A 14035-nucleotide genomic window follows, 5' to 3' on the forward strand; every position below is an offset into this window, starting at 1 on the left:
ATTATGTAACTACAAGTGGTAAACTAATTTCGTGGTATTTTCAGATATTCATGAATTCATTAATTTGGATTATTAGTATTCTCTTCAGAATATGTAATTGTTTAGACAATGGGCTTGCAAGGACCCCGCCAATGGGATGGCTGTCATGGGAGCGTTTTCGTTGTAATACGGATTGCACTAATGATCCAGATAATTGTATAAGGTGTGGTTAATTAATATTTTATAGTAATATTTATAATTATCTTAATGGCACAACTCAAACAGTGAACAACTTTTTCAAACAATGACTGATCTTCTTGTCGCCGAAGGATATGCTTCTGTTGGATATGAATACATTAATGTTGACGATTGCTGGCTGGAGAGAAATCGTAGTCCTGAAGGAAATCTTGTACCTGATCGGAAACGTTTTCCAAGTGGAATAAAGGCTTTATCTGATTATGTGAGTAATTTTTAACGATCTTGATTGTACTGACGTACAATTTGAAATGTATTCTTTTAGGTTCATTCAAGGGGTTTAAAATTTGGTATATATGAAGATTATGGAAATTACACATGCGCTGGATATCCTGGAATTATTGGATACGAAAAAGAAGTTGCATTACAATTTGCAGAGTGGGACGTTGATTATGTGAAATTAGATGGGTGTTACGCTCTACCAATTGATATGGATAAGGGTTATTCGGAATTTGGAAACTTATTAAATCGTACTGGAAAACCAATGGTTTACTCATGCAGTTGGCCTGTATACCAAATATATGCCGGAATTCAACCAAATTTCTCAGCCGTTCAAACGCATTGCAATCTATGGAGAAACTATGACGACATCCAAGATTCATGGTCCTCAGTTGAAAATATTATTGACTATTACGGCAACAACCAAGACATAATATCGGCGAATGCAGGTCCTGGACACTGGAACGATCCGGATATGGTAATATTTATATTTCATACAATTTTCGGCGAGCCGAACTAATTAATGCAACGGATATATACTCAAGCTAGAGACTATTACACTTAGAACGGGCAAATGGTTTGATTTTGTATGTATAACTTTTGGTCCTGAAATTAAAACGTTTCCCTTGGTGTGGATTTATTAAACCCCATTAATCTTAAATTTATTGCTTTTAACCTTTTTGAAAAGAATGATTTTTCTTTATACAATATGATACATTTTAAATTCCTTACATCGTTCGCATGCAAATGTCCGATCTAGCTGATAAACTGCATTAACAAAAGATACTAATTCAATTAAAGCATTTTTTTTTTCTTACCAAAGGATTAGAGGTCTTTTAAAAAGGCCATATTATTATCATTATACGTTTTTCTTTGTTTTGAGCGTCGTAGAATAAATTCAAAAGATTATCTTTACATCATAGTTTACAACGAAAGGGCAAGAAGAAAAGAACCACAAAAGCGCAAAAATTTGTTTTCGTTATTTCCCATTTTTCGTCTCTTATTGAGCAATATTTCAGTTCTATACAACCGTCGAACGTCTTTCTTTCATTTCTATACCATATTCATTTCAGCAATGACTTTATTGTAAAAGTCATTTGGAACTAGATAAATATTCGTTGGAGTTGCGATAAAAGTTTTGGAACTTTCTACGACAACTGTGCCGGCGGACAAAGGCAACAGGATCGATGTGAAATAAAAAACCTGGCGCATCAAGGAAATTGAAAATCCTAATTTTCACGACTTCACATATAAATGAATAAGAAATATCCGAGACATAGGCATTATTTTTATAGGCCAAAGTTGAAAATGGAAAATCAATTTGTGGTGAATGAATTTATATTATGGTGCCATAAGTGAAGGTAAAAGTAATAGTTTAATCAGTGTTGAGTATTTTGAGTGTTTAATACCTAAAACAGAAGATCAAACCACTTTACACATTGCAGTAGGGTGCATTTTTTTAGTCTTTAAAAATTTAACATGGTTTTATGTATCTATTATGGTATTATGTAAAACTATGGTACCACTGGTTACACTTTATTTATATAAATACTAATTTTTAATAAGAAATTAAGTTTGATTGAGCTTTGTCTACTTTATTGCCATAGATTTTAAACCATTATGGATTTACTAAAATATTTTGTACTTGTATTTCAGTTAATAATTGGAAATTTTGGACTTAGCTATGAACAAGCTAAAACTCAATTTGCCATATGGTCGATTTTAGCTGCACCGCTGTTGATGTCCGTCGATTTGCGAACAATACGGCCAGAATTCAAGCAAATTCTACTTAATAGAAAAATAATTGAAGTAGATCAGGATGGACTTGGAATACAAGGAAGAAGAATATACAAGCACAGAGGAATAGAGATTTGGTCTAAGCCTGTTGGCCCAATCTACAAAAACTTTTACTCCTATGCAATTGCTTTTCTAAATAGGAGAACTGATGGAACACCATCCGATATTTCTGTTACTTTAAAAGAGTTGGGTCTTTTGAACACATATGGATATAGAGTAGAGGTGAGTTTTATAATTAATATTAATCTTAAAAGTAATTCAATGTTTTATTTTATGTTTTTAAGGATCTATATGAAAACGTTGACTATGGAATACTTTATCCAAATACAAAAATAAAAGTAAAAGTTAATCCTACTGGAGTAGTGATGTTAAAAGGAAAAGTGAAATTTTCATACAATTAAGAATTTATATGAATTGTTATAAAAAAGAAAGGACGAATTAAAAAAAAAAAACACCCTGATATCTTAATACTCAAACTCCCGCACCAAATATGAAATACAAGGTTTTGAGGATCATTGACCAACACTGTTATTAGACTATTAGAAAGAATTTTCGAGAAATGTATAACATTTTAACACCTAATAAAGGAAGAATAACAAAATTTGGTAATTTGGTATTTTTGAATTACGAATTTGTCTATCGAAATGTGCCCTCGTAGCGTTTACTCCTGAAAACAAATTCCACCAAATTATTAGAGGTCTACTGAGCTGCCTTATCTAAGATATTAAATCTCTGCTTTTATATGTACATATACATATATTGAACTGGAACATTGTATTCACCAAAAGAGTGGCAAATTCACCATCCAAACAATAAATTGTTGGTGGAATGGTTGAGAATTGAAAGTGTTTCATTTCTACGTTTCAACTAGATTTAAAATGTTGTTGACACCCATCATTATTTCGACGATAAAACTTATCGGTCGATAATTTTAGAAGGTGGGTCTATGTAGCAACTTAAGTGCTTGATGAAAGTGTTTCATTTCCACGTTCCAAAACGATTGAAATTATAGGACACCCGTATGATTCTTTCTTTTCGTTTTCTAAAAAAATACCCACCAATGCAACTCGCCTTGGATGTACCCTTGTTATTTTAAAGATTTGTGGAATGTGTAGCATGCAAATATTGTGTAAATTGTGAATCCGCGACGTGTAATTTGTATTCATTATTGAATAAAATCTATTAAACGGTGGGTAACCATGCTGCGGTTTATATAGTTGAACAGAAGTGTCTTATATGTATGTATGTATGTATATAAGTAAACTCGTATGTGTGTGTGTATGTGTGTACATATGGTTATCTTACTGTGGCTGAAGCTATGTGGAATTCACACACACACACACCTACAAACACAGTTGTATATGCAACAACATTAAAATGCACAAATAATAACTAAGAAAACTTCCAAATTCGAAATTCTGTTCCATTGTTTTCACATTTAACCTCTATATGCCTTCATTAGGCAAACTCTTCGATCGAACAATATATGTCCATTTTTTTTCTCTTTTTTTATGTGTACATACTTTCTGTGTTATACGATAATTAAAGTGTTTGTGTTTCTGATCCTTTTCAAACAAAAAAAAACCAATTAAATATGTAATGACAAATACAGAAATAAGTGTGCATGCAAACAAATTTGATATTGAAGTGTTGTAAAGCTATTTGTAGAAGGAGGTGTTGCCTCTATTTATGTATGTATGTATGTGTATATGCATTTATAATTGAGAATGCCGATAGAGAAAACTCTTTTGGGCTACCAACAGCGATTGGGGCACAGTTAAAAAATAACCATAAAAAAAAGAATTGTCGGAAAAAGTTACGTTAGGATCGTTCTGATATAAGATGATCATGATCTTTGCTCAGCTTTCTAATTTAGCATGATCTTTATGTTAGATCAATCCTTTATTAATCGCTACTTAAATATGTCTAAGCCTTAGTTTTGATTTGATTAAACAAAATTGACTACTTAACTATTTAAATTTTTATATATTATGTAATTCATTTTGCTAATTTTATGTGTAGAATCTTTTAGGCCAAGCAAGAAGTTATGTGCAATAAAATCTTGTTCACAAATTCAAGTTTTATTTATATTATACATAGATTAGGCATAAAAAACAAACGCCTAATCGCAATAACGAGACTAAGGTGTATTGCTCCTAACTCCATGACGTCTAAAATTCTATCAGATCTAATTTTATAGAATTACAATTTAGAATGAGCTTAGAATTTAACTGAAGGTCAGTCCTCTTAAACAATGTTCGATTTCCATTACGCCAAACCAATCTTCAAATAGTGTTAGTTTAACATTAAAAAGTTATTATGCTATTTAAATATCAATCAAGGGGCTGAGCCCCCAAAAAAAAAAACAATAGAAAAGGATCTTTGATAAATATAATAGCATTATGTATGCATGTATATAACTGTTGACCTTTCCCCGTTATTCAAACAAAAAGGTTCTTTAAATAGACACAGAAAATAGTCAAATAACCAACCAACCGTTCAACCTATTCATCGGTCGACTTTCTTTCTCCCTAGGGTTTGAAATGAGAGTGAGAGAGAGATAGAAACAGACAGACAGGGAGCAATTGTGACCGATTTTTACCAGCTAAGTTCCAAGGAGAAAATATTTTAACTTTTATTCTAAGGAATAAGAATTTGTAATCGTTTATTATAGTCTATTGCATAGTAAATATGTACAGTCGAGTCTCGATGAGTCGAAATGGCAAGGGAACTGAATTGTTTACGAATACAGAGATTATCGATTTACTGGGTTTTCCAAGGCGGCGAGTTGTTCTTACGAAATAGTGAGGATTTTGATTTAGCGGGGTAGGAGTTATCGAAAACTGTACAAATATTCGAGAATACTAAATTCAAATTTCAAGTCAGACGAATTTCATACCTAAAAATATCAAGATTTCACTGAGCTCTATTCGTAAAAGTCACAGCACTTTGTCCTAGAATCTTTTGGTTCAAAAATCAGACAGGCATATAAAATATTCATCATTAAATAAGTATTTGTCTAATTCTAGATAGTTTTAGCTAAAATTGATGTAAATTGAAGACTACAAATCAAAAGCAATAAATTTCTTTTTTTAAATCTATTTCAGTGGAAATGGACGAAAAGGATAAATCTCAACAAAACATGATATCAAATCTGCCACTTTTGTTTGCCAACGGGTATCCGACATCCCTTGAGAAAATTACGGAACCACAATTGGAGAATTTTATACCATTTATGGTGCAATGTTCTTTGGGACACATTAATCTTCCAAAGAAAATTGATTGCAGTGAGCCCGAATGGTGGCCAGAAAATGCTCCATTTGGTATACCATTAAAAAAACCCAAACATTTTGTTGGCGTAAGTAAACCAAAAATCTTATAAAATATTTGTCTTGCAGACGATCTATAATCTATATCTAATACTTGTTTATGTTTTGTGGTTTTTTTTTGCAGAGTTGGATGGACAAAATGAAGGAAATTGTGGTCATTTGCTATCAATTTCATAAAAGTCTTTTCCTTTTACGATTTTGTAATGATCTAGCATCTTATGAGCATGCAAGTTTAAGATTTATCAATAATTACAACTCAACAACATCGCTGTATGATAGGAGAAATAACAAACTATTGGTAACATTTCGAAATGAAAACATGGTGAGTATTAATATATATTAATTGAAAGCATTAAAATTCACATTTGAGGCATTAATTTCAAATGATCAATACTCGAATGATTGCAATGAATAAAAAACTAAATCAAATCAATAAATATGAATATGTATTTCTTTTTGTTTTCCTTTCGGTTTGGTTTGTTAAGAGTTTCTAAAAAAAATGTATTAAAATTATCACAAAATATTTGAATTTTAGTTTGTATTTACAAAATCAAATACCTATTCAGAGAAGTACTTTGATTTAGGCGGGGGAAATGAGTGAACGTCTTGCTCCCAAATGTATGCAATAAACCGACGAAGAATTCGATTTTGAAACATGGATAAAGAAGTTTTTCGAAAATTTTGAGGATGAAGAATATTCTAAAATCAAGCATTGCTTGTATAGTTATAAACTTTTTTGCAAATATTGAACACTTCCAGCATATTGCATACTTTAAGGAGCTTATTTTTCCCATTTCACAGTCCTAGATCCGCCTATGCTTCAAATCCAAGTACTTTTCTGAAGGAAGGATCACTAGTAGACCAGTCTACATTTAAATGAATGAATAACGGGGACTGAATACATCATTCAATCAGAATTTCTCTTTGAATAATTCTTCAAAAATCGAACAACAAGAGTAAAAAAGGTTTTCAATACAAAATGTTTGTATATATTTCATAATTACATATTTAAAAAGCTCCACGATTAGTTTTTACTTAAAAAAATCAGTGCCAAACTAAATTCTTTTAGAAATAAATGTCCAATACCTGAAAAAAAGATTCATTATTTAAAATTATGCTTTTAAAGATCTTAAATCTGATCCTGGCACCGAACATGTTATTCAATATATAATAACATTAAAGGTCATTCAGGTCATGAACTTTTTGTGGAATAATGAAAAAGCTCTGTAGAAGTTTCTAGATTTTATTCATCCCTAAAGAATTGGTCTCAATTGAAAGTTGGAAAGGGCTTAATTTTCGCTTTCGTAAAAGCGAAATAGTTTATGAGAAATTATTATTTTACACAATACAAATGTTTAATAATAAATTTTTGTTATATTCAATTTTTCAGTCGTATGATAGACAGCAAAAAAGTAGAAAATGTTTATTGCTTCAGAAAAATTTGAGTGATTCACATAATGATAATATACAACATATGATGGTTGAGCCACCGCCGTTCGATATTTATCTTTGCGATAACTGTGATGCCGAACTTTATTCCAAGGAAGCTATATTGGTAAGTTCCAAAAAAAACATGAACCTTAATTTAAGTGTAAAGTTTTTGAAAAGTGTAATCATACAAGATTATGGCATGATTCATATACACCTACACCTCGATTTGCGTCGTTTCGTTTTGGGTTTTTTCGAAGTTGCGTCGCTGCTTTATTAGTACTAATTTTCACTGTGCGTCGTTATATTCTACTTATTGCGTTGTTTTGAGTTCGAGTGTTTAACTTTTTTTTTCTAAATCAGCCATTGTGGCAACGCCAATATCAACTTTTACCAACATTGCCTTTGAATTTTTGTCAGTTTTACGTTTTTCAACATTGACATCTACCTTACATACTTCTGTTTATAACTGCGTCTTGCTGTCAAAACTCGGGGACGGTTTAGTAGAAATGTTCGAAGAACAGTGTTAACCCTCGAAACAAATTTCAAAAGCGATGGGCTTGATTGTCCAAGCAATAGAGAACAAAAGGTTTTAAGGTATCCCAGGCGGTAGCTGCAAAACATCAACTGATACCAAGAAATTTATTTAAATTTACAAAAAAAAAGCTATTCACCAAACTCTGGACAAATTTCTGGTGAACGAAACCACTTAAAACTCATAAAGATAATTGAATAGGTTACTTTGATTTAATGGAAGCAGTTTTTTTTTAATGAATGAATGCAATAACATTTTTTTTTTTAAATGTTTACTTTGTTCAAATTTTCTTTCTAGAAATTAGTATTTTCATTGCCCGGGAACCTATCTTTGATCTTTCCATGGTTGCCTATAGAAAATCTTAATTCACTTTGCGTCGCTTCAGTTTGCGTCGTGTTTTTTTGAAACGTATCCCCAACGCAAAGCGAGGTCTAGGTGTAGTCCGCATACATGACATATATAGTAACTCATGATTAACCAGTGATATAGATTATTTTGGTTTTCATTTTCATATTACATATAAATATTATCTTGTTTTTGTTTTTAGGAACACGAAAATATTTGCAATATGGAAGATGATGTAATACTTTGCGACTCTCCAGAACCAGATAACAAATGTGAAAGTAAAAACGAGAATAATGATGAGTTGCGTAACGAATTTTTACTCAATTTTTGCCTTCAATCAAAAAGTACTGATCCTAATTTACCAACTAAGCACACACAGAAACCCAATTTTTCAAATGAGGAATTAGTTAAGGATACATCAAGCAAAAATCGTCGAATTTCATCGAGACGAAATCGTAATGTACATTCATTTAATCGATGTTCATTCATACCAGTATCATCGCCAGCGGGACAGCAATTACTTAAATCGACAAAACAGCCAATATCATTGGAATATGTTTTAGAGAGATTCGAACGTCTTGATCGATTTTGCTATACCCCATTAGTTGTTAAATCCAGTTGTAAACAGAAACCATTTGAAAAGAAATCAAATTTAAGCAATGTACATTGTACTTTTAAAAAATCACATGAACACAATTTGCATATCTATTCGTTTCCGCGTCGTCAGTTTGCACAACGTAGGGATACGACACAGAATTTTTTGTTTTTAAATTCACCCTTAATTAAACAGTGCCGTCCAATCTCAGTTAGATTAAAAAAGATATCCGATAATGCAACTGGAGAGCCAATTCCTATAACAAATACAAAACTAAATATAAGGCTAACACGAGATACTTCATTGAATTCCCATTGGAGAATTTCACCATCATCGGAGGTTATTGTGGATACAATTGATTTGTGTTCCTCGGACGATGAAGAGCAAATGACAACGATATCATCAACTCCGCAGGTTATTAATTCCGACGGATTAACCATAATATCCGTATCACATAAAAGCAAAAAGGCTAAAAGAACAACATCTTGTGATGATAATGCTGAACCTGAATTAACATCAGTAAGGCAACAAATCTGCAATAGCATCAGTACCAGCACCAGCAGCAGCACCAGCAGCAGCACCAACATCAGCGCCGATGACCCACTTGCTGGGCAATCAAGTTGTTCAACATTATCATTATCTGATGACAATTTAATAAAACCGCTGCAACAGTCAGTTTACATATTTTCCAATTATAAAACAAATTCAGTATTTAATCGTTGTGCTGTAGATACGAAAACAAATGTTTCAGTTGTGAGAGCACTGAATACGACCAATACATTTACATCCGAGAGTTCAGCACAGCCTAAAGAACATAATCAGGAAAATTGTACTAGTAGTAGTAGTAGTAGTATGCCAAAGAAATTAATAGCCGTCACTGACTGGTATGCTCATCATCACACAACGAACTCCGAGAAGGGTTCAATCAATCAAACGGATAATATTGCTTTTGAGAATATATCCGTTGTGCAGCCTTTTAATAGTACTGGGCGTATAATTTCTATTGATTTAACAACCTAGACACTTCAAAATGATTATATATATAATTAAAAATAATATTAATTAAGTTAATCGAATTAGAATATTGTTATTTTTATGAATAAATAAAATTTATATTTAACTTGAAATTATTTCAGTGTCTCGATTATATGGTATGGTGATAAAGATTTTAAAAATTACAGGATTTTGGTTTAAGGTATACAAAAAATCTAATTTCTAATATAGTTGTTTTTGTCGGCCTTTTTGAATCCTAAATTTCAAGCCACTACTAGAAAAATTCAACGTGTTCTTTAAAATTAAAGAAAAACCTAACATTATTTTTTTTTTAGTTTTGTTTACTATAGCAAAATAAATACAAACAATACATAAATGTATAAACGCGAAACGACATCTGAGTAGATTAAAAAACTAAAAACAAAATTGCTCTAAATCTTTCACGATTTTTTTAAAGCAACATTAAAAGTTTTATTGTCTTTCCTGACTAATTTCTTTTTTTGTTTTAGGCTAATTTTTAAAATTTGTATTATTTTATTTACAAAAGAAAAGAAAAAACGCAATCAAGAAAAGACATAATTTAAAAATAATTTTCTTACTGAGTTATAAAGTTCCCTAATAAATATTGTGCAAATTTAAAAATCTACAGCTACATATCGATAGGATATTTAACAATAAACATTGCACGTTAATTTTTTAATCAATTAAGAAATTGTTTCTTTTTCCTAACTTTTATAATTTTTAAAACTTTGTTTTTTTTTTTTAATGAATATTTTGCCGAAAAACTCACGAGGCTTGCAGGGTTTAGTTAATTTGTAATTATAAAAAATAAAATCGATAAAAAACTTAGTAAAATCACGTCTCTTTGTTTTGCCTGCGTATTAATTTTTTAATTATTTCTAGGGTTTTTGGTAATTTTTGGATCTTTTTAAGATATTGGCAAATTTTTAATTATTGGATAGAAAAACTTCTTCATAAATTAGTTAACGAGACTTAACAGAATGATTCTTTCCTGAATATTTTCTCGATTTCAAATTTTCTTTAAGAATAATGACAAATAAATTCCAATATAGAAAAAATAGAAAAAAAACAAAAGTTAAAAATATAAATAAACAAAAATTGTAAGAAAATATATAGAAATAGGGGTTCGAATGTCTCAAATAACGGCAGATGGCTTGAATAGCGGCACAGCTGGCCACATTTTTATCGTAGCGCGCTCATATTTCTGTTGATAAATGTATGTAGTATTGTGGTTTGTTGTCCTGCTGAAACAAAGTGTATAGTGCTCGGATTGCCAAATAATATTAGCAAGAACGATAAAATATAATAAAGTAAGAAACCTTAATAGTTGTCTGTTATAAAAAGAGAGACTAAAACAACGGAAAATGCCTCGAGTCAAGGCCACAAAAAAACAAGTTGAAGCGGCATCGTCTGAGAAGTTGCCGGTATTGGAAAAAGTCGCCAATGGAACGTCGTTGGAAAACGGAACCAGCACAACCGCCAGCAATGGTATTGATGCAATGGTTAAGGATCCGCCAGCAAGTAAAGCAGCGGGTGGCAAGAAAAAGGTAACGCGGGAAGGTGAAGGGGAAGCGCGGGAAAAGAAGCCAGCTGTGCGTGGCAAAAAAAAGATTGAGGAACAAAGCGGACAAAATGGCGTTCAGGATGTGGAGGAGATGAAGCCAAAAGGACGAGCCAAGAAGACTCCTGCTGCTGGTTTGGAGTCCGAACAAGAAGCGCCACCGAAAGTGTCCCGTGGTAAAAAGAAGGCGGAAAATGTAACCGACGAAAATGGTGTTGAAGCCAAGCCAAAGGGACGACCAAAGAAGGCTCCTTCCGCTTCTGCCCTGGAGTCCGAACTAGAGGCACCCAAAAAATCTGGCCGTGGTAAAAAGAAAACCGAAGATGATGGCGACTCAAATGGTGTCCAGGAGGAAGTGGAGTCTAAACCCAAAGGACGAGCGGCAAAGACTGCTGCCTCTAGCGTTGAGGAACCTCCAACAACTAGCAAAACCGCCAAGTCTAGGGCTAAAAAAGAGAAAATTCCAGTTCCCTTAGAGGCTGAGGCCGTCGCAGCACCCGTCAAAGGCAGAGGAAGGGCCAAAAAAGAGATTCCCCCGGCAGAAGAGGTTCCTTCTTCTCCCAAGAAGGACATAGATGAGATTCCAGGTACAGCTGAGCCGGCGGCAAAAAAACGGGCACGTGGAGGAAAGCGTTTGGCCGATGCTGATATAGCTGATGTTCTTGAAGAAGTTGAAGAAGCAGATGCCAAACCAGCAGCTAAACAAAAGAGGACCAAGAAAGAGGCACCTCCTGCAGCCACCGAAACCAAAGGTCGTGGCAAAAAGGCAGATAAGATTGAGGAAAAAGAAGAGCAGGCTCTTCCATCCACTAGCACCAAACGAGGTCAGAAAAAGACGGCCTCGAAGACCAAAGAGAATGAGGAAGTAAAAGAGACAGAAATCAAGGAAGCCAAGCCTGGTAAGAAAACAAATGACTTAAGAGTCATCATCATTTTCATGATCCTGATGCATTCTCCATCTCTTTAGCTCGTGGTCGAAAACGTGCTGCTGCTGCTCCTATCAACGAAGATGAACCGATCGCAGAGGCGGACGAGGAAGACAGTGGCTCGAAAAGTATGTTAGCCCCCGGTTGTGGTGGTGGTGCAGTATTGAAAAGTTTGCACAATGTGCTCAACTTTTGTTTTCCCGCAGCAGCCAAGAAAAAGGAGAAGAAAATCGAAGCCACCCCCATCCAACACATGGGCAAAGCTTTGTTTAATTCGCCATCAGCAGAGTTTAATCTCAAGATTAGTAGCTGGAACGTAGCTGGTTTGAGGGCTTGGCTTAAGAAGGATGGCCTCCAATTCGTGGATTGCGAGGAGCCGGATATATTTTGTCTACAGGTAAGTGATCAAGCTTGAATAATTTGCTAGAATGGATTTTAATTTGCCTCTTTCTATCAGGAAACAAAATGTTCGAATGATCAACTGCCCGAGGAGATGAGTCGCTTGCCAGGATATCATCCATATTGGCTATGCATGCCTGGAGGATATGCTGGCGTTGCCATTTACAGCAAAATCATGCCCATCAATGTCGAATATGGCATTGGCAATGAGGAATTCGATGACGTTGGTCGCATGATCACCGCCGAATATGAGAAATTTTATTTGATCAATGTCTATGTTCCCAATTCGGGACGCAAGCTGGTCAATCTGGAGTTACGCATGCGTTGGGAGGTGCTCTTCCAGGCATATGTCCAGAAATTAGATGCCCTAAAGCCAGTAGTCATTTGTGGTGACATGAATGTCTCACATTTGGAAATCGATTTGGCCAATCCGAAGAGTAACACTCGCAATGCTGGCTTCACCAAGGAGGAACGTGACAAAATGTCGGAGCTATTGGAGCTTGGCTATGTGGACACATTTAGACATCTCTATCCGGATACCAAAGGGGCATACACCTTCTGGACTTATATGGCCAATGCGCGGGCTCGCAATGTGGGCTGGCGTCTGGATTATTGCATTGTCTCGCAGCGTTTCGTTTCACGCATTGTGGATCAGGTGTTTCGCAGTCATTGCCTGGGCAGTGATCATTGCCCCATTACAGTTTTCCTTAATGTCTAAATATCATTTGATAACAATTTGAGACATGAAGAAAATCAATAATGGGTAACACAAAAACACACACATACACATACTTTTATACATATATTGACAGGAATCACTTGCAAAACAAATTCTTATTTATCTAATATCCAAAAAAAAATTGGTTAAACGTTAATCTAACATTCCTATTCCGAACTGGTTCAAATTTGTTTTGGTATAGATCCCGATTCTTTATCTATTTATCTTTGTTGTATTAAGTTTTCTTTGTTTTTTTTTCTTTCTTCCTTTTTTTTTGTACTTTCTACGTGTCGAAAACACGCATTAATAATCTAAGTTTAATCAGTTTTGTATTTTTAAGAAATCATTATTGTCATTCAATACCTTATTGTAAATGTGTTTCAGTAAACATTCGACCAAAAAAAAAATTAACTTTGGTATTTTATTAATAAAAAGAATAAAAATTCTATGGATTTGAATTTGTTTTGTCTAATCAGCAAAGCGTTGGCTGGTGAAAATTTTCTTTCAAAAACAGAACAAAAACGCCACCTAAACATTTTAATTTAGAATTTCAAACAGTAGAACTATCTTTGATTGTTATAAAACGCGTTTAAATTTTAGACTTTTGACATTTCATTAAAAATTTACCTTATATTGTGGAAAATGGCTCATCATCTTTTTCTCTTTTTAAGTGAATTGATATTATATAACTTTTATCGGCAAAATGTAATAAATTGAGTTTTAAATAAATAAGTTATGTTTCATTGTGAAAAATGACAAAAAAAAAGATCTTTTGAAAGGCATAATTTTTCTCCTGACATCTACCTTAAAAAATATTTTAGTAAATTTTTTATTAAATGCTATTGTCACCTACTAAGCCTTTTAAATGGATTTAAGAACTGAAATAGTTTACTATATAAAAGTTAGATTTATCTGATTTTATCGCAAAATATTGA

General features: G+C 33.3%; 3 protein-coding genes across 7 annotated transcripts; all 3 read left to right on the top strand.

Annotated features, from left to right (window-relative positions):
* The first annotated feature begins 49 nt into the window (after positions 1-49).
* On the top strand, positions 50-2697 carry LOC6642168 (alpha-N-acetylgalactosaminidase). Of its 2 annotated transcripts, none has more exons than XR_006954154.1 (5): positions 50-202; positions 265-439; positions 500-931; positions 1527-1814; positions 2110-2153. XR_006954154.1 is itself a non-coding variant. In XM_047010684.1 (5 exons), exons 1-5 carry the CDS (start codon positions 51-53, stop codon positions 2649-2651), a joined length of 1239 nt encoding a protein of 412 aa, XP_046866640.1. In that variant the 5' UTR covers position 50; the 3' UTR covers positions 2652-2697. The 2 variants fall into 2 exon arrangements, 1 of the variants encoding a protein (XP_046866640.1); XM_047010684.1 differs by lacking the exon at positions 1527-1814 and adding an exon at positions 2535-2697 and having other exon boundaries at positions 2110-2472.
* Positions 2698-3252: 555 nt separating this feature from the next.
* Positions 3253-9609, top strand: LOC6642169 (rho GTPase-activating protein gacF). Of its 2 annotated transcripts, none has more exons than XM_023175783.2 (5): positions 3253-3488; positions 5358-5608; positions 5704-5901; positions 6970-7134; positions 8090-9609. In XM_023175783.2, the coding sequence occupies exons 2-5, from the start codon at positions 5363-5365 to the stop codon at positions 9500-9502; spliced, it is 2022 nt and encodes a 673-aa protein (XP_023031551.1). In that variant the 5' UTR covers positions 3253-3488; positions 5358-5362; the 3' UTR covers positions 9503-9609. The 2 variants fall into 2 exon arrangements, with proteins under 2 accessions (XP_023031551.1, XP_023031552.1); XM_023175784.2 differs by having other exon boundaries at positions 3253-3439.
* A 1073-nt stretch (positions 9610-10682) lies between these two features.
* Positions 10683-13230, top strand: LOC26528896 (recombination repair protein 1). 3 transcript variants are annotated; one of them, XM_023175710.2, is made up of 4 exons: positions 10683-11956; positions 12025-12111; positions 12190-12380; positions 12441-13230. In XM_023175710.2, exons 1-4 carry the CDS (start codon positions 10861-10863, stop codon positions 13098-13100), a joined length of 2034 nt encoding a protein of 677 aa, XP_023031478.1. In that variant the 5' UTR covers positions 10683-10860; the 3' UTR covers positions 13101-13230. The 3 variants fall into 3 exon arrangements, with proteins under 3 accessions (XP_023031478.1, XP_023031479.1, XP_015033899.1); XM_023175711.2 differs by having other exon boundaries at positions 12193-12380; XM_015178413.3 differs by having other exon boundaries at positions 12025-12380.
* Positions 13231-14035: the final 805 nt, after the last annotated feature.

The sequence above is a fragment of the Drosophila willistoni genome (assembly GCF_018902025.1).
Source record: "Drosophila willistoni isolate 14030-0811.24 chromosome 2R unlocalized genomic scaffold, UCI_dwil_1.1 Seg167, whole genome shotgun sequence".
Lineage (NCBI taxonomy): Eukaryota > Metazoa > Arthropoda > Insecta > Diptera > Drosophilidae > Drosophila > Drosophila willistoni.

Excerpts from the sequence above, each read along its gene's own strand:
- LOC6642168 (XM_047010684.1), top strand. The coding sequence starts at position 51 with ATGAATTCATTAATTTGGATTATTAGTATTCTCTTCAGAATATGTAAT. Across the intron at positions 440-499 it reads TAAAGGCTTTATCTGATTAT|GTTCATTCAAGGGGTTTAAA; the intron begins GTGAGTAATTTT and ends GTATTCTTTTAG. Across the intron at positions 932-2,109 it reads ACTGGAACGATCCGGATATG|TTAATAATTGGAAATTTTGG; the intron begins GTAATATTTATA and ends CTTGTATTTCAG.
- LOC6642169 (XM_023175783.2), top strand. The coding sequence starts at position 5,363 with ATGGACGAAAAGGATAAATCTCAACAAAACATGATATCAAATCTGCCA. Across the intron at positions 5,609-5,703 it reads AACCCAAACATTTTGTTGGC|AGTTGGATGGACAAAATGAA; the intron begins GTAAGTAAACCA and ends TTTTTTTTGCAG. Across the intron at positions 5,902-6,969 it reads CATTTCGAAATGAAAACATG|TCGTATGATAGACAGCAAAA; the intron begins GTGAGTATTAAT and ends TCAATTTTTCAG.
- LOC26528896 (XM_015178413.3), top strand. The coding sequence starts at position 10,861 with ATGCCTCGAGTCAAGGCCACAAAAAAACAAGTTGAAGCGGCATCGTCT. Across the intron at positions 11,957-12,024 it reads AATCAAGGAAGCCAAGCCTG|CTCGTGGTCGAAAACGTGCT; the intron begins GTAAGAAAACAA and ends CCATCTCTTTAG. Across the intron at positions 12,381-12,440 it reads CGGATATATTTTGTCTACAG|GAAACAAAATGTTCGAATGA; the intron begins GTAAGTGATCAA and ends TCTTTCTATCAG.